Below are 27,352 nucleotides of genomic sequence, written 5' to 3' on the forward strand. Positions count from 1 at the left end.
AATCTGTGTCCGGTTACATCTTCTCAAAGGACGCATCAACATTAGAGCCAAAGAGGTGTTGCTGGTGGAATGGTTTAAACCCAGAAATGCGTAGCCATGCGTGCCTGCGAAGGACGCTTGTGTTCACTGCTCTGGACACGCTATCTGCTACATCAAGAGCACACCGGATAGAGGTGTTGGTGATAACTTTACCCTCTTGTATTAGGTCATTGGCCTCAGGTTTGTTTATCCAGGAGGTGTTGGAGCAGGGACTCTCAACTCATCATAGTGAGCCCTATTGTATCTGCCTAACAAGGCTTGAGTATTTTTGCGATGCGCCAAATATTAGCTGCCTGGGACGCTGTTCTTTTGCCAGAGGCATCCAGGAGTTAAGACTGTCGGGTGGAGCTGCATCACCTGTTGTCTGCGAATTAGCATTTGAGACGGCCATGGAGGCTAATGGAACAGGGCCCCTAATGTAAGCTGGGTCTGTAGGGGTAGCTTTGTATTTCTTCTCAATTCTAGGATTGATGATTCTAGTCCTGACAGGGTCTTTAAATGCTTCTGTAGCTTGTTTAATCACCCCATTGACCATGGGCAAAGTAGACGTGGACCTTTGTGTAGTGTTGAAAGTGTCCATTAAAAAAAAACCATCTTCTACTGGATCTGTATGGAGGTCGACCCTGTGGTACTGGGCAGCCCGGTGTATTAGCAGATTAAAACCCATGGTATCTTCTGGTGGTGAAGGCCTAGAGGGGTAGATGTCCTCTTGTGGGACATTAGGCATATTATAGTCATCTCATGGGTCAAGGGAGCCTGGAAGACTGGGGTCATCTATTGGCATGTTGTCACCGTCCCCTGTCATGTGTCGTCATCTACTGGTGGAGGGGGGTGGCGTAGGAGACCTAGGTTGGGTGGAGAGGGTACCCCAAGAGGTGATGTGGCTATATCCCTCTTTTTAGGTGGTGGAGCTGGTGCAGGCATGTCCAGTGGTCTTTTCTGGAACTGAGTCAATTGACAGGTTTTAGGATCTTTGGTTAAAGTTTTTTGTTGAGAGTCTGGTTGAAAAAGCTCCTCTGAAGTTTGGGTGTTTGGTGTTGACTGTCGGCATCGAGGGCTTTTTCAGGGCTGGCTGTGGAGCTGTTTTGGGCTTGGAGCCATGCGATTTGTCAGTTACTTTATTTTTTCAGTGTTAATGCCTTTTTCGGCTACGAAGAGTGCGAGTTGGGGAGTGGCTTCTTAGTCTCCTCTGAGTTTTTTCAATGCGGAGGAGTCACTTGTTGGGTGTCTTTGGTCCCGAAGGCTTCAGGGTTGAAGTAGCAGTTGGCCCAGAGGATGGGTGCAGCTTTTTCGGTGCCGATGATTGGGTTTCGGCACCGGTAACAGGCAAACTCGAGCCAGAGTCGCCGGAAGGCTTGGTAGGCTTCTTTGCCAGGCCCATGGGCAGGGCACGGGAAGCAGTGTGTCAGTGTGCACCTGAACCCGAAGGTGACGGTGTGACGGAAGCCTTTGTTGTAGGGAGTCGACCTCTGTACTTAAGACCAGTTGAGCTGGAGTCACTTCTTCGACGGAGTCATTGGCTTCGGAGGTGCTGATGAGCTTTTTTTTCTACCCGCTCCTCTGGCACTTCCACGTGGAAGACGTCATCAGGGATCCAACAACGAGCGAGCCAGGGTCCTTCGAGCTAGTCTATCCCGGATGGTCTTCTTCGAGCGGAAGGAAAGCACAAGCGGGACAGTCTCTGGCCTTGTGCTTGGGAGAGGCAGATCGGTGTGGGGAAACTTCGACCCACAGAGGACACTTCTTAAATGGCGTCCTTTCCATGGGCCAGATGCCAAGGCTCGGGTTGGCCCAAAGGCCTGCTTCGACGACCGGAATGGAAGATTGGTAGAGATGCACACCGATTAGGGGTCGCGGTCGAGACAATACTGTCGAAAAGGTGAAGGATTGCACGTTGAAACTGGAATCTGTAACGGTTCCGAACTGGAGCACGAGAAACACATTCGAACCAGATGGCGGGAAAAAACAATCTGAGGATGGAGCCGATGCCCATGCGCACTATGATCCTAAGGAGGAGTCACAAACCTCTTCCAAAGACTTTCCAGGACAAAAACAAGTGCAAATATCCAGACCCAACACCAGATGGCGATCTATGCAAAAGTGTGTAATCTGCAGCTCATATGCATCAAACATAATTTAAGACCTATGCTGGGTCCTATCATGTGTTAGTGGCCTTATTGCCAGTGACAGACCTACATTTGCCCCTACCAATAACCCACTTTCCAACATCCTCCATTTCAGCTTCCTGCGCTTCTTGTTCAGACTAGTCTCCAAGGAGATCAAGCGTGGAGCCACTTTGCTGGTACATTTCATGACATCAAGCCCAACAGTCAGAGCATCTTTGATTGAAACAACCGACATGTCACAGTCATTGTCGTGTTCCAGGAGACAGGCAAAGGTTGCCCACTTTGTGCAAGTCGGTGCACAGTAACTTAGCACGGCACCCTGAGCATAACTTAAATGGAGTCCATTCCATCGACTGCTACTGAACCCGGCACGGGTAGGCCCAACAGCCTTCCACTCGAAGGATTCAGTGTAAATACGCAGAAAAAGGAAACTCGCTCTAAATACCAGAGGGTAGTAGATTGCACGCTGAAGGCGGTGTGAACAGCGCCGAACCAGAGCGCAACAATTCACATCCAAACCTGATGGGGGGGAAAATCAAAATGTCGATGACCATGCACACAATCACCAAAACGAGGAGTCACCTAGCTTGTGAGTGGAAAAGATTTCTTTGAAGAAAAACTAAGTGCAAACATCAGGACCCAAACACTAGATGGCGATCTATGCACAGCATATGATCTACAGCTCATGCCTTGAACATGGGTATTTTCAATGACACTGGGCATGTGGATCTTTCGGTCAAGGTCTTTGGTGTTCTTTGAACCATTTTTCAACTGGTATCCATCATGCTTCCAGACTGAACAGTAAAAAATAAAGAATCTGAAGATGGCACTAATGCACAGGTGATTCCTGGGCACCAGCTTACACCAAATGGTAGTCAACAAGTTCCACTAAGAACAAAAAAATAATTCCAGCCACCAGAAAGAAGAATGCACAGCACACTTCCAGAAAAGAATTCAAGCCGCAGTTTAACACTGAATGTAGTACCTCTACCAATATGGTCCTCTTTTTCAGGCCAGACAGGCTCCTTTTGATGCTCCACTGACCTGGCTTATTACTCTTTAAGATACATGAGGTTCCTGATCGGGATCCTCATTTGGAGGTGCACTCTGCTCCCCTTCCAAACCAACTACGGAAGGCCAAGTCTGAATCCACAACTTTCCTTTTAGTCTTAAGGTTTTTCAAATGCAACTTCAAATGCTAGGTTAAGCACCCTTCTAGTCTTGAAATCCCTTAAACGGCATACAAAAATACTACAACACGTTCCCATACAGCCAGACGTTTCAGACTATAAGATCAGTTGTAGCAGTCTTCAGCAATAGGATGTTGGACATCCTAGTTTGAAAGTAAGCCATTGGAGTATATGCAAGTAGTTACATAGCTCCTGGAAACTACCAAAATAGAACAGTAATCTGAGGAGGATGTTTAAGATGGTGCCCTGGATAAGACAGTAAGCAATTTTAAGGATCTTGCAAACCCTTTCAACTCATGGCAACAGGTTACGGTGTCTACAAGTCTTGTTACAGCTTTTGTTAAAAGCAAATACCTGTACATTACCAACCCTATCTATTTAAGCCTAAGGGATTGAGGTCCCTCATACAAACATTTAAACGGCATGATTAGAGGCGAGCAACTGCAAGCAGAGGGAGAAGTTTGAGTACAGCTCTTGTATTAATATTTAAATTCAAGTCAGTTAAGAAAGCAAAAAAGGAAATGTTAAAGTTACAGCAGGAAAACAAGACCCACAAAGGATAGAAAAACAGAAGTGGAGAATAGAGTTTATTGGAAAGCCCAGAGCAGAGGGGCCAATTTGCCTTCTAAAGCGAACAATGAACACTTAACTGCTACAGAAATGTAAAATATTTGTTATAAAATAATTTTTAATTTCAGTTCATTTTGCATTACAAACTTTCCTTGGTAAAAGCAGAATAGATCTTACTGCTTACACCATGCGACTGCCCCTTGCTTTTCATTCACAATACTGAACCTGTAATTGCTGTTATCAAAATATACATCTGTTTTTTTTCAATAAAAAAAAACTGGGTTTCGCTGCCCCATCTGTCTTTAACAGGTATATAAAAAAAAAAGTTATAAATATTTACACTCCAATTCTCACATTCTTTTACACGCTAACATGGATCCAAAGGAATAAGGCAACACTAGCAGAGATGCTGGTGAGGTGGTATCGTTTTGTCACAACTGCTGACATGATCAGGAGGTACTGGGAAAGTAAACCAATGTTGAACAGCCATCAATAAATAGAACCTGCCTAATGTCAAGGGGAGTTTCTCCTTAAACATTCAAAAACCAATTCCATTTATTTGCAACTAAACTGGTATCCTCGCAGGCCAGAGCCAATAAAAATGATGTAAAAGACAAATGGATTCAGGGAGTTGTGGTTTAGATTCTAAACACGCTTAGCATACATATTTAAGACTGCCTTTTATCAAGCTCAAATTGCTACATGGCTGCACAAGTTCACATGTGCCCAAATTAAGTTTAAAAGGCATCCCAGACGGCTTTAACTCCCTACAATAAAGCAAGCTGCACTATACAGTTGGACCCAAGTACACCGCCTGTTTAAACCAAGAACAGCTCCACAGTCACAAGCCCTCGAAGGTTTAACTATAAAGAGTTAAGACAAAAATAACGAAAAAACAGCTTTGGTCCAAAATTCAGAAAATTAATTCTGAATACACAAATTTGCCATTTCTGCAGCTAACTAAAATGGAACTCTTATGGCAAAGTTACTGTTACATAAAGGCAAATGATGCAGAGAACACGAAATACGTGTGTACTGTTAGCCCATTTTATGATGGGCGCCAGTCAAGCAGATAAGAAAATAAAGTACAAATAGTCACGCTTAAACTAGCGCTTCTTAAAAGCTAAAGCCAAGACTAGGAAAGCTAAGTGAATGGATGAGGAATGCATAAAGAGATCATGGACTTCAGCTTAAGAAAATAGCAGGCCAGCAAAAACTGCACATCTGATAAAGCAGGCCTGCACTCACTTTTCTTTCAGTTAGGTGCTGAATCAGCTCTGCTACCATTTCAGTACTTTTAAGGACAGTTTGCCCGCACTGCTACCCTAACTAGATTATACATACGACTAAGCAAAACGATTAGAACACAGGAACAAAGCCTGCGCAAAAATGAAAATCGAGCAAGAGTACACAAGCTAACAAGATATAGTTCTACCATTTTATCTTTCTATAAACGTTGCTTAAAAGAAACATTGTGCATATATAGTAAGATATAGACTTGGTCAAAAGATTAGACGGGTGACAGCAACAAGTATTGCAACCATGGCTAGAAACCGTATGCCACCAAGACAATGTATAAATCAGGGAACCATTGGTCTGAAGGAAAAAAAAACCTTGCGTTTTATGCACCAATTAGCAAGACATGAGATTGTAGACCAACGAATAAAAAATAAAAAAAAGAAATTTAGAGTTCTGAAACAAGTCGCGAAAGTACTGCTGTGTAGTCGCCCATGTTCAAGCAAACAATTTTGGGAAACGGATTAACAAGCACATTTTCCGAAGTAAGAAAAGCAGATGACAACGAAAAAATCTGGTACAAGGAAAAAAAGTAACAGCAGATTATATAGAAATTGGGATCCAGCTGAGAAACTGCAAAACAAGAAGGCTGATACGTAATTATTCGATATTTTCTTTAGCCACATTGCCTACGCCACTCCGATTATGCAAGTCACTGGTTTGTCTCAACTTTGGTCTGGGAAAGAGTTAAGGCACAGGCTGGACTGAGGCTTGGAGGAAACACCTTCACCTGGAACCGGTTTCTTCTGGGAGATCGCGTGTTTGATGCAACACATTTGGGATGTTGGGGGGCACAGTCTAGTGTCTTCAGAAGGCTTAAATGGGTAAAGAAAGTATAGTAAGGCATCAGGGTGATTGCAGAGCGACACGCCCAGGAATGGATCATAGTAGTATATCCCACCTTACAGTAGAAACCAATATTTCAATGCACATTCTGGATCTTTCTGCTGCAAGGTAGTAAAAGTCGAGACTTTAAAAAACATGAACAGATACCTTAAAAAAAATAAAATCTCTGGTCTTTAAGGTCACTTGAGCTGGATTTTAAAGTGGCTTTGTCTTGGTTTTCTGGAATGATGGAAGTTGTTCCCTTGGTTGGAGATCCGTCTGCGATCCGGCACCATGGGGGGAGATTTAAGTTCATTTCTTTTTCGGAACGAGTTCACTTAAATCGTAGACTTGGAGAAGGACACGCGCAGGTGATGGCTCTCGCCCAGGTCGTGGTTGTGCAGCTCTATCAGCACTTGGATAGCCTCCTCCACAGAAGCCATCTGGATCAGCGCCATCTTACGGTCCTTCCTGCAGACAAACCAAGCCAAAGTGAACATGACAATTCGCCTACTGCAGAGGCACACATCTGTTTTTGGGACACAGTATGAATGGAAAGAGGCAAATAGTACTTACCCTGTAACTGTTTTAACATGCAGTGCTTCAGATTTACACGCATAGCATTTCTGTAACCTAGTGCTGGGCAACGACTGTTGAAAGTCTTTGGTTTCGAGAAAACAAGCCAGACCCCTTCAGCCAAGGTGTTGTACGAAGGATTCTGGTGTTTCCCTGCCTGTGAGCAGCATCCACAGCGGTAAGTGCACAGAAGTGTTCCATCGTCCTCTGGGAAATGCTGCGGCAGCTGCTCCAACACCTCCCAATGGTATTCATCATTCCCATGATCAGACTTTGCTTGTGCCACTGTGGCCCCATAAAAGCCTATGGCTTTTTATCTGCATCAATTGCTCGGTTTCGTGGGGAGGAGCAACTTAACCTCGTGTACCTTCAATGACTGCTTTTGCAAGCTTTGTGCCCATATTCCAAAGATGCAGATCCCTTGGTATGTAGATTGTGAATTCTGCATACTACAAACTTGAGCTTCACAAGCTCAGTTATTCTCCTGTGCCATTGGTCATCCCCGTGAGCATCAGCAAGAATTGCAAAAACCTTCAGATTTAGAAAAGGCCTTAATTAAAAATATCCTCTGATAGCATGGAGTGATCAGCTGCTTTTTGACTGTCCTGTCAAGTGGTGAAGGCTTCAATGGGTAGGAGAGGCATCTTGTCCTGCTGAGCCATGCAATGGCAGGAAAGGAGACCAAGGCAGAAGGTTATCCTCCAGCAGGTAATGGCCCTACTGCTTCTTTAACCTGTAGGGTGAGTGTGGTTTATTAGCTGAAGTCTGTCTGTACAACAAACAAATGAATCTGGTGGGACATAACCCTCGATAGGCTGGCAATGAATGGCGCCATAAAAGCACCAGGACTGATTTTAGACCGTCCTTCTGTGGGCCCACCTCATTGGCACTACACGTTTTCAAGCAGAAGGCAGGCCAGGCGCACTGTTTTGAGGTGGTGGGGAGATAGGTTACCAACCTGGATACTTCATGCAGCACTGGAATGGCGTTCATCCAAGCAATGAAAGCTTTTTGGGGAATAAAATCAACGGGTACATGGCCCCGAAAAGGTGAGAGGACCTGGAGTCCAGAGTCACCAGGACAAACGTTGACCAAGGCTTTTCAGAACCTAATTGCACCTTTTGGGCTCAAGTGGCAGAGTAGAGGACGTGTCAAAACTAGTCCACACAGTACACGTCCACATCAGGTGGCAAAAATAACAATCCAACAGGAGTCTATGGGATACAGTAAGTTGAACAGTAGAGTATGCACCGCACATGCATCCATATTTACATGGTACAATTTCTGGAGCCATGCACAGATTTGAATGCACGTTTCGTTGTTAAGACTCAGGGAGTTAGTAGCTAGATCAGGAAATTGATGTGGTGGTTTGGAGCCAGAGTTATGTCTTGAACACCTGATTATTTTTTTTTTTAAGTTCTACTGTGGTAGAGCCTCATAAGCTCGAATTCCCACCCAGAGTGAACTCCGAATAAAATGGACTGCATGTGGAACTCACCGGTGTCCACCATGTGAGATAAGACCGCTGCGCTGCATCCAGGGTAAGGGGCCCCGGACTGGTTACATGTGTGCACACCTGTGCAAGGGCTGCGCGGAGAGACTGGTCATGCGCAGCCCAGGAGCTGGTACAGATAGAATGCTGCAGCAGGGATTATGCAGAGTTGGGTGGTGACATGGAATAGGCTTTATAATGTGGGAGACACATGAGTCAGTGTGCTTTACTGTTTCACTGTACGACCTGAATATGCTACTTACCAGTATGCATCTGTTCTTGGCATGTAGGGCTGCTGACATTCATATCTGTGCATAGATCGCCGCCTAGTGTTGGGTCCGGATGATTGCACGTTGTTGTCCTGGAAGAGTCTTCGAAGTATCCTGGGATAGGTGACTCCTCCCCTGGACTACAGTGCGCATGGGCATCCTCTCCATCCTCAGATTGTTTTTCGCCATTGTGGCAGTGATGGAGTAGATACAGAAAGTGATGACCATGCTTTACAGTAATTCTGAGAGCTGCAGCTGCTACAGGCGCCGGGGAGGAGGGAGGGCGATATGAATGTCAGCAGCCCTACATGCCAAGAACAGATGCATACTGGTAAGTAGCATATTCAGTTCGAGGCATGTGGGCTGCTGAATTCATATCTGTGCATAGAATACATAGCAGTGCCCTCTATTAGCGGCGGCTACCAGTGCCAGCTGCAGCGGTCTGAAAAAGAGTTTTGAGAACAGCCTGTCCTACAGCTGCCTGCTGTTTCGATTGTACATCTACACAATAGTGTTTGGTAAATGTATGTGTAGTGGACCAGGTGGCTGCTCTACATATATCATGCAAAGGAATGTTTCCTAGGAAAGCCATGGAGGCCCCTAACTTACGTGTTGAGTGGGCTCGTGGGGGAATCGTTAAAGTGCGTTTAGCCTTTTGATAGCAAATTTGAATACATTTAACGATCCATCTGGCTATACCTGCTTTGGAGAGAGCGTTACCTTTGTGGTGTGGGGCAAAGGCAACGAAAAGTTGTTGTGTTTTCCTAAAGGGTTTGGTCCTGTCGATATAATACATGAGGGCCCTCTTTACATCTAGGGTATTGAGTGCCCTTCCAGCGACAGTCTGTGGGTTTAGAAAGAAAACCGGCAGTTCAATAGTCTGATTCATGTGGAACTGCGATACCACCTTGGGCATGAACTTGGGGTTGGTACGTAGTACGACCCTGTTGGCGTGAACTTGTATAAATGGCTCTTGGACGGTTAGTGCCTGGAGTTCACTAACTCTTCGTAAAGAAGTTATCGCTACTAGGAAAGCTACTTTCCAGGTAAGGAATTGAATCTCGCATGAGTGTAGAGGTTCAAAGGGTGGACCCATCAGGCGTGTGAGGACCAAGTTGAGGTTCCACATTGGGGCTGGTGGGTGGCTAGGAGGAATGACTCGTTTGAGTCCTTCCAAGAATGCTTTGATGGCAGGCACTCTGAATAGAGAGGTGCTGCCTGGCTTGTAGATAGGCGGATATTGCGGTCAAATGGACATGTATAGAGGTGTACGCCAGATTGCATCGGTAGAGGTGTAATAGGTAACAAATAATGTTTTGGATGGATGCGTCTAGCGGGTTGTCATTATTATTGCAATAAATGACAAACCTCTTCCATTTGGCTGCATAGCAAGCTCTGGTAGTGGGTCTCCTGGCCTCCTTAATGATGTCCATACAGTCAGGCGGCAGGTTAAGGTAGCCAAACTCTAGGACTTCAGGAGCCAGATTGCCAGGTTCAGCTGTTGCGGATCTGGGTGCTAAACCTCTCCATGGTTCTGCGTCAAATGCTCGGGTTTGACCCGCAGCCGTTGATGCGGCACCACGGAGAGTTCGAGAAAGGTGGTGTACCATGGCTGGCGTGCCCACGTTGGAGCAACCAGGATGAGTGTCAGAGAGTGTTGTCTGAGTTTGCGTGCCACCAGCGGTATTAGTGGTGCTGGGGGAAAAGCATACGCAAATCTGCCGGACCAGTTCATCCATATCGCATTGCCCTGCGACTGCGGATGTGGGAACCTGGCGGCAAAGCTTTGGCATTTTGAGTTTGCTTGTGGCGAATAGGTCTATGTCTGGATGACCCCACTGCTGGAAGTACGGTTGGAGAACTGATGGGTGTAACTCCCACTCGTGCATCTGGTGGCTGTGTCTGCTGAGCAGATCCCCCATCTGGTTGTCCTTGCCGGGGAGGTGTTCCGCCATGAGGAACATGTTCCTCTGAATGGCCCACTTCCACATGCTCTGAGCCAGATGAGACAACTGTGGAGAGTGTGTTCCTCCCTGCTTTTGTATGTAGTACATGGCGGCCATGTTGTCCGTCCGGATCAACACGACTTTGTTGCACAAGTGTACTTTGAATGCTTTCATTGCTAGGAAGATTGCCATCAGTTCTAGAAGGTTGATGTGCATCTTCTTTTGTTGTATTGTCCATAGTCCCTGCACTGTGTAACTGAGTACATGAGCTCCCCATCCCTGGAGAGACGCGTCCGCTGTCAGTATTATTTGTGGAACAGGCTCTTGGAACGGTCAGCCCTTGCAAAGGTTTTGTGGATTCCACCAATGCAGAGAGTTGTATGCCCGACCGCTCACCAACACTAGGTCTTTCAACTGTCCTTGAGCCTGATTCCACTGACGTGCTAAGCACTCCTGGAGCGGGCGCATATGTAGTCTCGCGTGCGGGACTATGAAAATGCAGGAGGCCATCATGCCTATCAACTGCATGAACACTCGCGCAGGGAGTGTTGTGGTTTGAACTTGGAAATCAGCATCTGTATGCTGTTGATTCTCACTAAATTTGGCTGAGCTGTGGCCGCCAGAGTGTCTATGGTCGCACCTAGGTACTGTTGTACGTGTGCGGGCTGGAGATGGGACTTTGGGTAATTTAGTGAGAACCCCAAACTGTGAAGGAGGTGAATGTGCGGGATATGTGGCTGGCACATTGTTGGGCTGACTTTGCTTGAATGAGCCAGTCGTCCAGGTAAGGGTAGACGTGTATGTGCTGCCTCCGCAGATGTGCCGCTACAGTAGCTAGGCACTTTGTGAAAACCCTGGGTGCTGTTGTCACGCCGAAGGGAAGGACTTTGAACTGGTAGTGCTGCCCCTGAACAGTGAACCTGAGGTATTTTTTGTGTGAGGGGTGAATGGGTATGTGGAAATACGCATCTTTGAGGTCCAGTGTGGCCAGGAAGTCTCCCTGCTTGAGCAGCGGGAGGACTTGCTGTAAAGTGAGCATGTGAAAATGCTCGGAAAGAATGTACCGGTTTAGGGGTCTCAGGTCTAATATAGGTCTGAGCGACCCGTCCTTTTTTGGTATTAAGAAGTACAGGGAGTACACCCCCGTACCTTGCTCGTGGACGGGTACGACCTCTATTGCACCTTTTAGTAGCATACTTTGCACCTCCTGCTGTAAGAGCATTAAGTGCTCTGAGGACATAGGACGGTTTTTTGGAGGTATTGTGGGCGGAGTGGAGGTTAATTCTAGGCAGTAACCGTATTTGACAATATCTTTGACCCACCTGTCCGTGGTGATGGAGTTCCACGTGGACAGGAACCTTTGTAGCCTTCCCCCGACAGGTGTTATGTGGTCGGGAGGAAGGGAGAGGGCGTCACTGCTTGTTCTTGGGGGAGGACCTGGTGTTGCCGTAGCCGCGTCCTCTGCCCTTTGTGCTGGAGCCACGATATCCACCCCGGGCTTTTTTGTCGTAGGTGCTCTGTGTGTTGCCTTTGTTGTATGTTTGCTGTGACCCCTGTCCTCTACCGGCTCCTCTATTTCCAGGGCAACGAAAGGAGCCGCTCCGAAAGGACTGCGTTTGTAGAGCCCCATTGGACTTTGCAGTGTCCGTGTCTTTTTTATTTTCTCTAGGGTGGTGTCAACCTCCGGCCCGAATAAGTAGTCTGGGTTGACAGGTTGGTTGAGGATGTTATTTTGTACCTCAGGTTTGAATCCGGAGATTCGCTACCAGGCATGTCGTCGGAACATGACGCTAGTGTTTATGGCTCTGGCAGCTGTATCCGCGGCATCCAGTGCACACTTGATGGATGCATTTGTGAGGAGCTGTCCCTCCCTGATGAGGATCTCTGCTCCCTCTTTGAATTGGTCAGGGAGGTGTTGGAGTAATGTTTCTAATGTGTCGTAGTGTGCTCGATCGTAGCGAGCGAGGAGCGCCTGAGTATTGGCAATACGCCATATGTTAGCCGCCTGTGCGGCAACCCGTTTGCCGGAGGTCTCTAGCACCTTGGACTCTTTGTCCGGGGGAGGAGCATCACCTGTTTGCGAGTGTGCCCTCTTGCGAGCATTCGCAACTACAATTGAATCCAAAGGTAACTGGCCTCTAATGTAGGTGGGGTCCCCAGGCGCCGATCTGTATTTTTTGTCGATCCTGGGGTTTATTACTCTTGCCCTGGTGGGTTCCTTGAAGATGTCCTTTGCTGGTTTGAGGACACCCTTCAACATAAGTAGAGTTTTAATGTTCCTTTCTGAGGATGCGAAAGTGTCCATGAGAAAGTCGTCCTCTACGGTGTCAGAGTGAAGTTGCACCCCATGATTGGCCGCAGCACGTTCAATTAAGGCGTTGAACGCGGCAGTGTCCTCTGTGGGAGATGTTTTTGCTCCATAGAGTTGCGGGTACTGTGCATCTATAGGTGCACCGGAGTCGACAGGGTCATCCCAAGCTTGATCAGGGTCCTGTTGGCCTTGAGGGTCCATTTCTCCGGGGTAGGGGACGTGGTCACCCATGTAGTCCTCCAAAACATCTGTGTCGGAGTGTGTGGGAGAGAAGGACAGTGGATCCTGGTAGGGGGAATGGAGAGGTTCGTAAAGAACCGGTTCCGAAACCACTGGCAGCTTTCTTTTAAGTGGGATCCGGAAGGAGTCCAAAGCTGGCTCTGAAGTGGAGCAGCATCCTGCCGGTGTCGGCGTCGATGATATGTGACGGAGACGTCTCCGCAGGACAACATTCGGCAGGCGTGATCGTGGTGTGGGTGACCCGTGTCCTGATTTGGAACATTTTCGGGGCCGTGGATGGCGGCAGGCCAAAAGTAATGTTGGCCGGTGCCGAAGAGGCTGTTGGAGCTTTTATTGGCTCGGAGCCCGATGTGTCCTGGAGGACTGTTTTGTGTTTGGTGCCGTGCGCAGCAACGGGCCGCACCTGGAGCGCCATCGATTTCTTTGCGCCGACCGGTTCCGTAGAAGCGGGCGTGGACTTTTTCGGCGCCGGTGAGTCATCGAGTCGAGGGGCGGTAATGGCAGTCGACGTCTTCGATGAGTGTGCCTTTGGTGGTGCTGTCGAAGCGGTGTGAGACGCAGCAGGCAGCTTGACCTTTGGGGTCGGAGTAGATTGCGTCGGTGCCGGGAGCCGAGTAGGTTTGGTGGCACCGAAGGTCTTCTTCCGTATGTCGACGCCGACCGATGCAAGCTCGGCACCGAAGTCTTGTTTGGTGCGCTCGGTGCCGATGGGTTTTGCTGGCGTCGAAGGTGTGGTGGGCCTCGATCCGACCAGCGTTACTTTCGGTTTCGGTTGAACCAATACAGCTTTCGGTTTCGAAGAAAGGAAACCAGCCGGTTTGGGTATTAATGGCTGCCGCTGAATGTCCGAGGCCGGGCCAGAGGGCGGGGCCGAAGAACTGCGGGATAGGTCTTGGGTAAGGCCCGAAGGCGATCCCTCGACCGGAGCCATAGACTGGCGCACTGGGATGTCCTCAGTCTGTACGGGTAGGCCTTGCTCGTCATCGGAGCTACTCTCTTCGGCCCCTAAGGCCTCATTGTAGTCTCCTACCTCGGTGTCGTCTTAGTCTCTGCGAAAGAGGCTTTCTTCAACGTCTTCCGAGCCGGAGTAGAGTTCGGAAACGGGGCTGGAGGGTAGGTTCTCCACGTCTGACATCTTCGGTCTCAGCGCTGAAGATGTCGGCCGGTGCCGCTTGCTGCGCTTCGAGTCTCGCTGCTAGCCGATTCCGGAGAGTCTTCTTGGATCGGAATCGGGCACAGGCCATACATGTAGATTCGTCGTGATCCGGTGAAAGGCATTTGTTGCACACCGGATGGACGTCGATGTGGGGATATTTCGCATTACATACCGGACACCGCTTGAATGGTGTCCTCGATTCCATCGTCGATGACTGGTCGATGGTCGGGTAGGAAGCGAAAAAGTTGGTTCTGGAAGTTAGTAAACTAACAAGATACTATCGATACCGATCGGGAACAGTACCGACGCGAACTAAAGGCCTTTTGGCCTGGAAAAAGTTTTTCCTAACTGGAGTCAAGATAAGCACATCCGAACCCAATGGCGGAAAAAAACAATCTGAGGATGGAGAGGATGACCATGCGCACTGTAGTCCAGGGGAGGAGTCACCTATCCCAGGATACTTCGAAGACTCTTCCAGGACAACAACGTGCAATCATCCGGACCCAACACTAGGCGGCGATCTATGCACAGATATGAATTCAGCAGCCCACATGCCTCGAACACTAGGTTACTCTCCTATAGAGATGGGCCTTTTTGCAGCAGACAGTAAGCAGTTTAAAGCAAGACAGATTTGGGCTTTGGATCGGAGGCGATAGCACTCCGTGACACGTGTCGGATGAAGGGTGGCTGAGGCCAGATCAGATTGAGACTGAATTAGAATGGAGCCATTTTTCTTGTGCTGCCAACGCTTTATAGTCTTAGTCTTGTTGCTGACCAAAGAGGTCGGGAACAGTCCACTTGCCTGACCTGCATTTCTTGGCATTAAGTCTACCCCAAACCTTTTTGGAGCAAAAAATTTGCAGGCCTCACAAATGTCCGCTTGATTGGGAGAAAGGCGTAGGTTGCAAATGGTGCTGATCGGTATGAGGTACCTAGAATTGCACTCCGAACAAACGGACTGGAGCTCATTCCATCAGCAGGTCATTCTCTGAAGGACACTGAAATGGGGAAAGAAAGCCTGGCTGGGCGTGGCCTGTAGGCCACGAAAGCGAGTTGAAGACCCAATATGTAGAGGGAGAGCTCTCAGATGCAACAGACTACACGATCGAGTCAATGCAGTTGAGTGGACCGCTACTAGAGAATCGAGGGGAGGCCGAAGGATCTCCAGGCGGAGATTATATCCGAACCATTCGATGGAGAAAACGAGTACTACGGCATTGACAACCAAGGAGTCAAACTTGTGACTCAAAAGAAAACAAACAATTGCAATCATCCAACCCCAAAATTAGATGGCGGACTAATGCAGAACACACCTAGAACGTTGTGTTTTTGCTTTGTCTACTTCACATTTGATGAGCAAATCAAAGTTGAGGTACTTTAGCATTTAATCAAGTACATTTGGGAAAAGAACCGATTTTTTCTCCACAGGATTTTCAATCATCTTTGTGAATTCAAGTAAAGTTGAAAAATATATAAAGGAGTCAATTACCCACCAGGACTGCATAGAAATGCACAGGAAATCACCACCCCCCTCCGGCAAGTAGCAGTCCATTCTCATGAACCGCAGAATTTTACAGCAAGTTTCAACAAGTCTTTATCCTCCACACTAAAAAATGAATCGTAGTCACTGTCCAGAAGAGCGACCTTAATCTGGCAGGTTGTATGGGGTGGCATAGGGAGCCTGGCATTCCTGGCCAGTTTAAACTACAAACTGCTTTTAGGCAAATCAATATTTTACATATTCTACATTTACACATGAAACAATCACTTACTGGAAGAATTTGAATCCTTTCACTACTCCACCGGTATTTGAAAAAAGCATCTTTATATCATCTTCGGATACTGCAGGCCTGCAAAGCGAAAGAACATGAGCAGATTACAGCCCATTCTTAACAGAAATCCAGAATCTACACGAAGTGGTAAGCGTCTCACTCCTACAATCGCAGTAAAGCACCAGTCAGCTCACAGGCCATCCCCCAGCCCACACCAAGTCCCCATCACTCATAATAAAGCACCAGCGGGTTCCTTAAAGAGTTCCTTGGTCAGAGATAGGCTTTCGCAAACTTGATTCAGCGTCTGATGCACACAATCTTATCACGCCCCTCATGCACAGGAGCTTTGAGAAGAAACAGTAAAGCACACAAAAGCAGTAACAGCAGTACAACAAATTCTGAACTTACGGGATGTTGGAAAGATGAAGGGTTGCAGATGGAGGGAAGATGTTCTGAAAGTTTTTGGAGCCAGGCTTCTTGAAACGATGGAGAGGCGAGTTGGTGTAGTCCTTGGTGAGGCCTTGGTCCTCCTGGCCCTCACGAGGGAGCTGCACCGTCTGGTGTTTGGACAATGTGATGCGAATCTGTTTCCCGTTGAGTTTCTGCCCGTTCAGGTGACTCATGGCTGCAATGGTAAGAGTCACTGGTCAGAGAAGTCGCAAACTCCAGACCTGAATGGAGACTGGTCAAACATGTTAAAGCCAGAGAACAGCACTGACCTAGAGCCCCCCCCCCCCGGAGCGGAGTTACTGTTGACGACACAGGCCTCAACCGTGAGGCCATGGGATAGTTGCTTGGCATACCTCATGGGGCAGCGGGAAAACCATGGTAGTGGAGGTGGGGTTTCCCCCTGTTGTCCGGGGGTCCAGTCTATGCAGGCCAGTTAAAACCCCCTCTGCAAATGAATCTCTGGGCAGCAAGAAGTGGTCATTAAGTGTTGGAGGAGGGGCAGAAGCTCAGAATTCAGTCATGCACACGCGTCACACTGCTTTGGCAAAAAGGGGTCAACAGGGAGGCGCTACACCCCCTCTTTCCCGGAACTCCCATTCTCTCCCGCCGTCGTTGCCAGGATTGCGCCATCACTGCCCTTACTTCGATGGTCACAGCTATGGGTTAGCTCAGATGTTCAAAGACTCCTGAGTAAATGAGCTCAGGTCAAGGGCTCTAGCCACTCGGGTCACTGCCCCTGGCACGGGTCAGCCCTTCAGGTCCCAGCTTACGATAGGTGGCTGCTACACTGGGGGGCGCTCCTTTACTTCGCAGCACTAGTCTGTCCCTGGATTTTAAAAGTGCGGCCAGAGCAGGAAATGCGCGAACCCATGTGAGGGCTAAACCTCCAGCCAGCTTGCTTATTGCTACATACACTAGCCTCAGCACTCGCTGAGCGCACAAGAGGTTTCACAAAGCTGCAGATTACTCGAAGGGGGTCAATAAGTCTGAGGACACACCGCACCAGGTTTCATAACTCACCCAGCTGGGCCTGGTTGCTGTCCGCCATCTGAATGAGCGCGTTTTCCTTCTTGTTGAAGAGGATCTTCACCCTCTGCACGTCGCCGTAGACCCCTTGAGAAGCAGCGAGGAAGAAAAGATGTTCAGACGAGGAGCCGAGCGCTCTGCACAGCCAGCCCAACGCTACAACCTCACTCCTCCCACTCCTCATCCCTGCCCATCATTAGTATCAAAGGCGAAGAGCACCCAGGGGCTCTCACACATCAACTAAACGACATTCTAAAGGCGAACTGAGCTACTTTAATCTCATGCAAAGAAATGACCCATGCTAAAGCAGGCAACTCCAACACCGAGCATGCACATGTCAAGAGCGGCAAACGGTACATCCGAATACAACATCACAGAACACAAAGGTAAAAAGAGTGAATGATAACATACCGAACAGAATAAAGAGGCAGTGGGGTGTAACTCTCTAGAAACAGCAGAGCAAGGCAGCGAAGGGACAGGGAGAGTAAGAGGAGCCGGAGAGGAGAGCAGAGCTTGCAGAAATTGTCCACGAGGAAGGGCAGTCGCCGAGGAGTGACAAGATTGGTTGATGGATGATGATGTTGTCAAGATGGTTAATATTGAAGGACAGGTTGGTTTCCGGAGAGCAGAGGTTTAAAATTTTGGAAGGGGTAAGATTTTAATTGTTTCAAGCGACAACAGGAAGCGGAAGGGCCGTGCAGTCAGTTGGCAAAGAAATTCCGGATCAGGGAAGAAAATGGGGTGAGGGGAATGGGAAGAGAAGAAAAAAGTAGCAAAAACAGTCAGTAAATACATCAGGAAACATGAAGTGTTCTACATTCAATACTTGTACACAGAAGGTTAAAAGGCTGTACCAGCAAGACAAAGAAGTATGTTACAGGAGATTAACAGTGCTGAGGGCGATCGCTCCAAGAACAGAGGTGGGTTCAGTAAGTCTCCCATTTTGGGGCCAGACGAAATGAAAGTGCAATCTGCGTCGGAGCCATGACTGGAGGACCTGCTCTCCTGTAATGGACCGAAGCATGCTCGAAGGCTACTGGGATTTGGCACTTCGCACCTGAAAGCGCCTTTCACGACCAGAAGACCAGTCAATCTACGGCGATTTCAGAGGACAAGCTGCCAGCTCCAACGGCCTGCAGCCCTGGACAGCTCAACCCCAGGACACTGTTTAATGCCACCACAATACCCCTGGACACTGCAGGGACACTTGTGCAGTGCTCTCATATGCATACTAGTGGCCGCGCTGGACCATGTCTAGCCGAGTCTGGGGGTCCCCTGATGCGCCCCAAGTCGGTGCAGCGGAAACCGCCCAGAGGGCGGACTGGTACATGGCCAGGCACTACAGGTAATCACTGAATATTGAACAAGGAAACTACTCTCTACGCACATACATACAAGTCAAACCTGGGTATACTTGAGGGAGGAAAACTGCTCAGTTTTGACTCAGCATCACATGTTGGTGCGTTTTATTCTTCAAGTGCGATCTAATGGGGTTTATCGCACCCGATAAATTCAAACTCAGAGGAGTCCGATTTTATGAAGTGCGAGAACCAGACAAACTACCAGAACTTGGTGAGGCAGGCACAACTAGATTCGACTTTGAAGCATCCAACGGTGAGTGGGGACCTACCCCGATACACGTACGGAGGCTCTGCGCTAACGGCGTGCATTCTTTTAATTCCCCTACGTTCGGCCAGGTGCCAACATCTGCATGAAGCAGAGGCGTTTGCGCCATTCGATTCTCCCAAGCAATAGCGGGACTTGTTCCAGAGCAGCTCTACTGAACCTGCCATCCTAGCGATTCTGGAACACGGTGCCCAAAAGTGAAGTCGCTAACAAAACAAGGTTTAATCCATGAAGTCTTTTAAGAACGAGTGGAACAGACCAAGCACTGAAAGCGTTAACTTGACACGTTCAGACTTGGAAACAGCCCTAGTTTGTGAAAAGGTGTCCACATACCCTGCAATCTAGTTACTTAAAATTAGGGCTGGTGGGTACCGTTGTAGATATGGTATGTAGGAGGCGAGCTTTTAGCAGCCCCAACCCATCCAGGTGAAGCTAGGCGTGTCAAGTTGTGGGACAGCTGAACCAGGCTCGGGTGAGGACATGCTACCTGGGTGAACGGGACACAGGCAGCACAAACCCAGCGAGGCTTTCGGAACCAAGTACAAATCCAGACCAAGCGCTGAACACGTGTTGGTGACCCGGCCCCACTCGGTTTCAATTCAACATCACGGACACATGAAAATGACACGTTACACAACGAGATGTTTGAGGCGAGAAGGGTGGTAGCACAGAGTACAGGTGAGGAATGCTGAAACACATACATGGCTCAAAGGGCAGCTGGGAGGGGTGAATGTGCAGGTCAGGGGGGCGCTGCTACTCACCTCGGGGTTAAGATTGCTGATCAGGAGCACAGAGTTTCCGGGCGCCCCCATGCCGTGCATGCCCATCCTGCTGGCAGCTGCTGCAGCCGCCGCAGCGGGGATGCCCAGGTGCGCCAGCCCTCCGTGGACACCCTGGACCGAGAGGCCTGCAAAATAAACAGCAGCTTAGCAAAAGCGTTCCGAGCCCTCGCGCTTCTGGCGCATGCAGTCTTGTGCTGACATCCTGCCCTGGGGGAGGATGCCTGGTCCTCCCTCTTAGAACCAAGTGAGCCTGGTGCCCGCTCTCAAGCGCGGGTGAACACAAACACTTGGTCTATGAAGAAGAACGCGTGGTGCAGACACCGTGCACGTCCGGATGCCCACCTTCAAGGGGCCCACCCACGTTAAACGGACAAGCGATGGCAAATCGGCGCTCAAGGAAGCAAGAGAAACAACCGTACCTCCAGCTTGTTGAATGGCAAAGGCAGGTGGAAAGCCGGCTCCTGCGTAGGGATTGGTTGAAATCAAACCTGGAGCACCTGGAAGAGCAAAGACACGCATGTGAGAACAGATTCCGGACATTCAGTTGCAGTTCTGATCCATTTTTAACACCTAACCCCCCCCCCCACCCCCCCCACAAAAAAGTTACAGGAAAGATACCCTACACAAAACATAGCTAACAACGTGCTTAACCGAGGCGCAACAGATGGAGCAAACACAAGCCTCGTTAACAGAACCTGGGGTTTAGTCACCTCAGTTAAATTTAAATTCACCATTTCACCTGTAAGACGTGCGCCTGGCTGATGCTCGGCCCCGAGTTGGAGCTCCGCTGCAAAGGTCCGTGTGCGCCATGACCCGAGATCTCGAGCAAGCTATACACAAGCGCACTCAACATGGCGCACAGGAAGGGGGGTTGTTAAGACTGATTACTGGAATGGCCAGTGTTGGCCTGCATGGGGGTCGGAGCTGGCCTCCAGTTTGGGGAACATGACCAGAGGAGGTTTGGTTTCTTGTAAACTTGCCTGCAGCCTAATGCCCAGGCTTGGGTCAGGGCATGGACCCCTGGGACGGCCAGTAGTTAGCGTGGTGTTCAATGACAGTTTAGTGGTTAACCAGTTGACTCTGAAGGTGATCAGGGATTCATTCAAGGGGCAGCAAAATGTTGAGACCGCCTAGCAGGCTGTGGTCTAGGCCTGATGCCATTTCCAGGAGACACGGCTTCCCTTTGAGAGCCCCATGACAAGGTCTGGACCGAGGAGAGCAGCACTCAAATGCCGTGGGTGGCCTGGAGTACTTACAACACGCACAGAACTCGTACCTGGCCGAGTAAGACACGGAAGGGATGACTATCAGGACACAGGCACCACACCCATGTGGGTGCAGGAGACCAGAACCAGCACGGTTCTTGCTCCATTACTGGTTCGGTGCGGGTCAATCTGGGCCATTTCAATCCGGCCATGGCAAACGTGTTTAAGTTCGGTTAAACTCTGCCACGGACAAACATTGAACTGCAGGCGGCCAGGTAACCAAGGCTGTTAAAAGCGCGCAGGCAAAGAGGGAAGACACCAAGACCCTCACTTGTTATACATTAGAAACGTCAGTCTAATACACCAGATGGCGATCTATGCACAAGTATACTATCTACCGCTCCTATGACTCGCACACTCCATTTCCATCGTCACAGGAGGCGGGCCGCATGGAGCACACCAGGAGGCTGCAGGGAAGCAGCAAGTATTTATTGTTGGTGTAATCCTTCAGGTAACGCCAACAGTTCCCCTCTCGGGAGAACGCAGGTCCCTAGAGCCTCACCGAAAGCCGCCATGGTCTGGTCCAGCGAGGGCTGCCCGTCCCCGGAGGGCAGGTCGGGCCGCGTGTAGTCTCTGCTCTTGTCGTTGTTGTACTTGACATTCAGGCTGGTCAGCTTGGAGAAGTCGATGCGCAGTGTGCAGCAGGCGTTGTAGATATTCTGCCCGTCCAAGGACTGCGGAGACAAAGGAGGACACATGAGCTCTGCTGGTGAGGGCGAGCAGGTAGGATGCAAGGCACAGCCAGGGGGACTCACTCACCAGCTTGGCGTGTTGCGCACTCACGGGGTCGGCGTACTGCAGCAGCGCCTGGAACTGATTGTTCTTGGTGAAAGTGATCACCTTTAGCACCGTGCCAAACTTGGAGAAAATCTAAGGAATAACACAAGATTTAGTGGTGCACACCTGCCACGGGGCGCTCGTCTCGAGGTTTCACGCCACACCAGAGTACGCACCTGATTGAGCACGTCCAGCGTGACCGGGTAGAAGAGGTTCTCCACAATGATTCGTAGCACTGGGCTCTGCCCCGCCATCGCCATCCCGGCGTCCACAGCCGCCGCCGAGGCCGTGGCCGACAGCGCAATGTTCCCAGACTGCACCGAGTTCACGGCGTGGAGCGCGGCGAGAGCTCGCTGTGAAGGAAAGAAGAGGGGAAGGGCATCATTTACGGCATCCGGACACCATTCCCGGAGGGCTGGAGACCCAACACCCGCGGAAGGGCACGCGAGCCTCCGACACCACCATGGGAAGGCACCGCCACCCCCCAGCTCAAGCACCCGAGACATGTGGGCAACAGAGGAGTCCCAGCGAACCGTAGCCCCGGCTTACCGCTTGGTTGGGAGAGTTGTCCGTCTTCAGCTCCTTGTGATTGGAGAACTGGATGAAGATGGGCTGGCTGCGGAGCACGGCGGTGACGGTGGAGTAGTAGCTCACCAGGGCATTGGCAGCCTCCTCGCTGTGCAGCTCTAGGAAAGCCTGAGAGAAAGAAGGGGCGTTCAGGAAGGAGTACGAACCCCAGCAGCTGCGCGCACACCCCAGAGCAGAGGACACTCACCTGGTTCTTGCCCTTCAGCATCAGCAGGTTGGTGACTTTCCCAAAAGGCAGCCCGAGGGAGATTACTTCCGCCTCGGTGACATCCATGGGCAGCTTGCGCACATGGATCACTCTGGAGGCCACCTGGACAGGCCTTACGTCACCTTTGAATTTCTTGCTGTCATTGCCATTAGCTGAAAAATTCAATTCAATTGAATTGGCTGAAAAAAGAAACACGTTCAAACCTCCATTATCACACAGCAGTGATCGCTGCTGCACAAGCCTTCCACTAGCCAGACCGTTTTTATACTTTACACCGAGCACCCACCCCAGCAATAACCCCCTTCACAGCCGTAGCGCTCATACTGCACCAGGGATGCGCACTGGCCAAACGATCAAGATTTCTGCAAACCAGAGGCGCCTCTTTCGGGCTTTACTGCTCTGTTACAAGTCCCCTGAACACTCACTACTCTTCGGCTGCCCACCACCCTCTTCTCCAAGTCTCTTCAACAGACCCAACTCCACCCCTTTTATACCTATTCTGAACAGTCACTCCTCCAAGCCTGCCCCCACCCACTCCCTTCTCCAAGTCTCAACATAACATTTACTGAACTAAGACTGCCCATCACTCCCTCATGTCACTTTAACATCCACTCCTTTGCCTCTCCAAATCTTTAACATTAACTTGGCCTGCCTATCGCTCCCTTTCCTCCAAATTTTGAACTTTCAACCCCCTATTTTTCTCCACTCATTGCTCTACTCGAACTCAGTCTGCCCATTCCTGATTCGGCCATCACCCAGTTCTTTAAGTCTGTCGCTCCTCTTCCGTCACCGTCCCCCGAACTTCACCACTCAATCCACAGTGCTTTAACCCCCTTAGACCATCTTAGCTCCAGGCCAATTTGAACAAGATTAACTTTAAATCAAGACGTCCTGCACATTAATACAACTATATAGGAGGGCAGGCCAAACAAATCTAGAGCCTGCACTTGCAGGAAGGCCCTTTAAAACATGAGTGGACGAAAGCTTTACCTGCACTCATGATAAAAGGTCCGTTGGTTACACTGGAGAAAAGCTCATCAGATCCACGCTGCAAAATAAAGAGAAGACATAAGAGCCCAGCATTGCCTGCATACAAGATACACAACTGACTGAAGATACTGGCACATTTTAAAACTCAGATTAGTACAAAAAGTGAAAGTAAACCACTGGGTCTGGAGAAAGCACCGGGGTGGGCAGAATTCAGTTTCATTTTACAAAGTTGCGCGGGCTGAAAGTAGACACTGCTGGTGCGCGATCAGGGTTTGTAGCCTAGGAGCAGATTTCACCGGCACGAGGGTACGACAATTCTCACTCAGCAACCAACCGTTAGCGAGCGAAAAGCCTGCCACAATAGATGGCAGAGTCTGGCCAAACTCAGAGGAACAAGCGTGAAGCGGAGTGGCAACTCTATAAACTCCGGTGAAGCAGAATGTATTGTCCACCCCAAAGAGCAGGCACAGTAGGAACAGCTTTGGGTAAGTAAAACTTGGGGTATTCCAGCAGACGCCACACACCAGCAGCGCCCGTAGTTTGCGGCTACGGGTGGCAAGAGGCACCAATGCGCGCTATAAAGACGTTTACGTGGTAAGTACCGTTGTAAACGTAACGCCTTCGTAGTAAAGGCTGTTTCCCCTTCCAGAGCCACGTGTAAAAAAACACCTTAGGAGGCAACACCAGAGCTGTTTCAGAAATCTGCTCCAGGTGCAGCAGACCTTGCATGAAATCCAGTTTGTTTTCTTGCTCGAGGGCAAAGCGGTTTACCAGAAAACCTGGACTACGCGAAGCACAGAGCCCTGCTTGTAAATTCGGCACTAGCTACGACTGTAGCCCAGAATGGCAGCAGTCTGAGCTCCAGGTAGAGCTTCAGTTGCTAGTACATTCAAAGACTGGGGGCAAAGCTGATGAGCAAGGGAGTCCTTCCAGAACCAAGACAGTAGATCACGCTCAGTATGGGCCAATCTTAGGTTTCTGGCCAAGGTGTGAAGTGTGGAACGCTGCTGGCCCACATGCTGAACCCGCGGCCAGAGAACATGTTCCAGGCAGGTTACCTGAAAATAGAAGCATGAAAGATCTGGAATTCGATAGTTGGGCCAAACGCAGCTGCATGCACGGCAAGTTTAACATAAAGAAGCAGCAGACACAGGTGGCATCCAACACGCGCGCAGACGAGCAGGTCTGCACAAAGTATACTTGAAACATTGAAGTACAAAGGTGAAAAGCAGGGCAGACCGGCTTTACGGAAATAGGCCATGTGGAAGTGTGCCAGGCCGGGGAGGTTTTCTATGACAAAGAAACGCTTGTCATGCTACACAAATAATGAACGGGTACGTTAGGCCGCAGGCTCGGTTGCCATGGAGCGGACGAGAGTACCTGGACACGACACGCTTAGATCAGTGGCCACCACCGCCGACCAGAGCGTGGCTCACCCCCGGCACCCCCCAGGTCAGTTCTGTACGTCCCCCGAGCGAGGGCTGGACTGCCACGGCTCCAAATTCCAAAGACACTGCGTGCGTCGGGGAGGGGTTACCAGGGAGACCGCTGCATAGTTGTAATTCTAGCCTAACTTGCTACGCGCGCAGACTCCCACCAAGTTTCGGTCTACTAACCTAGAGCAGTGATGCCCGCAAAGTCAAAGTACAAGAACCCGCCACAATGACCACTCTAGAGCCACAGAGACCCAAGCACGCACAGTAACACCACATCAAAGCACCAAAGTCACACACCCCCGTCCCGCCTGGCCTCGCTGCCTGAACACAAAATGGAGGCCAAGTGCCGCACATCACATGATCTTTATACACTAGGGCAGTACACATGATGCTTAAACCAAGGTCAAACCGTACACAGGCTGCCAGAGCAACGATACGCGCATCTAACCTTCCATCCTGTACCTAAACAAGAACAGAGCACGATAACCGCAGGCCTCGTCCCTGATAAGTACAAGGAGAGCTAGATGGGGACGTGAAACTGTACAACACTGGCGCACACCCTCGCCCCAGGGCTGCCTGTTCCGATGCCTGCAACCCGTAGAACTGCAGGCTGGGACCACCAACATTCACAGCGTTACATGTCACTCACCTTTGATCCAACTGTTATATCCTGGACAATGCTGCAACAATGGAAAGAAAGATGTTAGCACGAGCACGTACAAACACGGCCACAGTACATGCCCCATTACCCCATAACCACGCTGCTTTTCTTGATCCATGGCATAACCGATTTCGTGAGCACATGCCCAACCGCAGGGCTCTAGATGCAACTTCCGGGGGAGACAAGCTCGTGCGCCAAGAGCAGCCTCCGGGGACATGAAGCCCTAAAGAGGGCCTGGCTACACCCCGCTGTTTAATATACATAACATGCCCCACCCCCTTAGCCGGAAGAGGCTTGCGTGCCTGCAAGAATGAATCGGTCGTCATGTGAATTGGCTGTTCAAACACGACCCATGAGGCCAAAGCCTTCGCAGGCGCTTTCGGGGCGCTCGCACCGGGACAGCAAAACCAAGTCACCAGCACACGATGCCCGCTCCTCTGGGGCATCTCACACGGACATGCATGTGTGGGGCTGCTAGTCCCCCCCCCTCCCCCCGAACCTAGATCTGCAGGGGCCTCATAGGGACATGAACTCATACCCGGCGCCCCCTACCGGGGAAAAAACCCTCAGACCCGCCACTCCGTCCCCCTCCCGGGGTAAAACCCTCAAACACGGCACTCGTGCCCCCTCCCGGGGTAAAACCCTCAAACACGGCACTCGTGCCCCCTCCCTGGGTAAAACCCTCAAACACGGCACTCGTGCCCCCTCCCTGGGTAAAACCCTCAAACACGGCACTCCGGGCAGGAAGCAGCCCAGATTGCACAAGGCGGCGATGAGTACAAGGGGGGGGGGGGGGGGAACAGCACATCTGGAGGCAGTTAGAGGAAGGGGTAACCGAGGCCAACCCCCGGGGCACGGATACGTCTACCAGATGCGGGGAGGGACACCCCCGAGCCTAGCCGTGGAGCCCCCCCTACGTGGTCCATAGCCGCAACTCCCCCGGGATTAGACCGAAGCGCCACCCACTTTTACACGAGAAAAGAAATAAAGTTTACAGCACTTCCCTCCCTCACCGTTCAGGAGTTGATCCCCCCCCCCCCCACAGTTAAAGTTTCAAAGTTAACTTTTAGAGCTAGTTGATGATCTTAAGGAGCCGCCCACACACCCCGTAAGGGCCCTCCCGTCCCAGCAGGCACGGGGGGGGCAACAGGGAGCTCCAACCCCCCCACGGAGGGAACCACTCCAGTTAACCGGGACCTCCGCCTCCCGCATTAACGGGGGGGGGGGTCTTAAACTAAGACGAGCTACCCCCCCCCCGTTCATGCGGGGCTCTCCGTTCAAACAGGACCTCCACCCGCTTTCAGACCAAAGTGATGTGGAGAGACGCCGTACGGGAAGGAGACCAACCCCCCCACAAACACCCCCTCACAACCCCCATCAACGGCTGAAGATGGGGCCCCCTCCGTCACCGGAGGCACGGAGCCCTGCGAGCGCACGGTCCCCGCCTCCTCAGAGGTTAGGCGGGCAGCACGCGATGCCCCCCGCCCCCGCAGGGACCCCCACTTACCCGTCCATTGCACATCAAGGTCCGCCGAGGCAGCTGAGCAGGCGCAAGAATAGCGGGAAGTGCCGGCGGCGGGGGCATAATATAGACTCACAAAATGGCCGCCGCATGGGCGGGGCCAACCGCCCACCCGGCTGCGGCGCCCATTGGACTACCCGGCTACCTACGGAGCGTGTATTGGCTGATGGACAACTGCGCCTCCTCCCATTGGACGACCCTTTCACGGCGCTC

General features: G+C 50.3%; 1 protein-coding gene across 2 annotated transcripts; it reads right to left on the reverse strand.

Annotated features, from left to right (window-relative positions):
• Positions 1–4,025: 4,025 nt before the first annotated feature.
• PTBP1 (polypyrimidine tract binding protein 1) lies at positions 4,026–27,241 on the reverse strand. Of its 2 annotated transcripts, none has more exons than XM_085639339.1 (15): positions 27,125–27,241; positions 25,606–25,636; positions 23,521–23,578; positions 22,510–22,682; positions 22,284–22,430; positions 21,911–22,087; positions 21,717–21,827; positions 21,460–21,631; positions 20,112–20,189; positions 19,672–19,817; positions 17,696–17,729; positions 17,279–17,371; positions 16,217–16,433; positions 15,809–15,886; positions 4,026–6,517 (listed from the first exon to the last, which is right to left on the reverse strand). In XM_085639339.1, the coding sequence occupies exons 1-15, from the start codon at positions 27,130–27,132 to the stop codon at positions 6,385–6,387; spliced, it is 1,656 nt and encodes a 551-aa protein (XP_085495465.1). In that variant the 5' UTR covers positions 27,133–27,241; the 3' UTR covers positions 4,026–6,384. The 2 variants fall into 2 exon arrangements, with proteins under 2 accessions (XP_085495465.1, XP_085495464.1); XM_085639338.1 differs by having other exon boundaries at positions 22,510–22,709; positions 27,125–27,231.
• Between the last annotated feature and the right edge of the window lie 111 nt (positions 27,242–27,352).

Source organism: Triturus cristatus, chromosome 12 (assembly GCF_964204655.1).
Source record: "Triturus cristatus chromosome 12, aTriCri1.1, whole genome shotgun sequence".
NCBI classification, from domain to species: Eukaryota; Metazoa; Chordata; class Amphibia; order Caudata; family Salamandridae; genus Triturus; species Triturus cristatus.

Coding starts and splice junctions, on each gene's coding strand:
- PTBP1 (XM_085639338.1), bottom strand. Junction 22,710..23,520: donor ACCTTTTATCATGAGTGCAG/GTAAAGCTTTCG, acceptor TTCTTTTTTCAG/CCAATTCAATTGAATTGAAT. Junction 6,518..15,808: donor AAAGGATTCAAATTCTTCCA/GTAAGTGATTGT, acceptor GTTTGTCTGCAG/GAAGGACCGTAAGATGGCGC.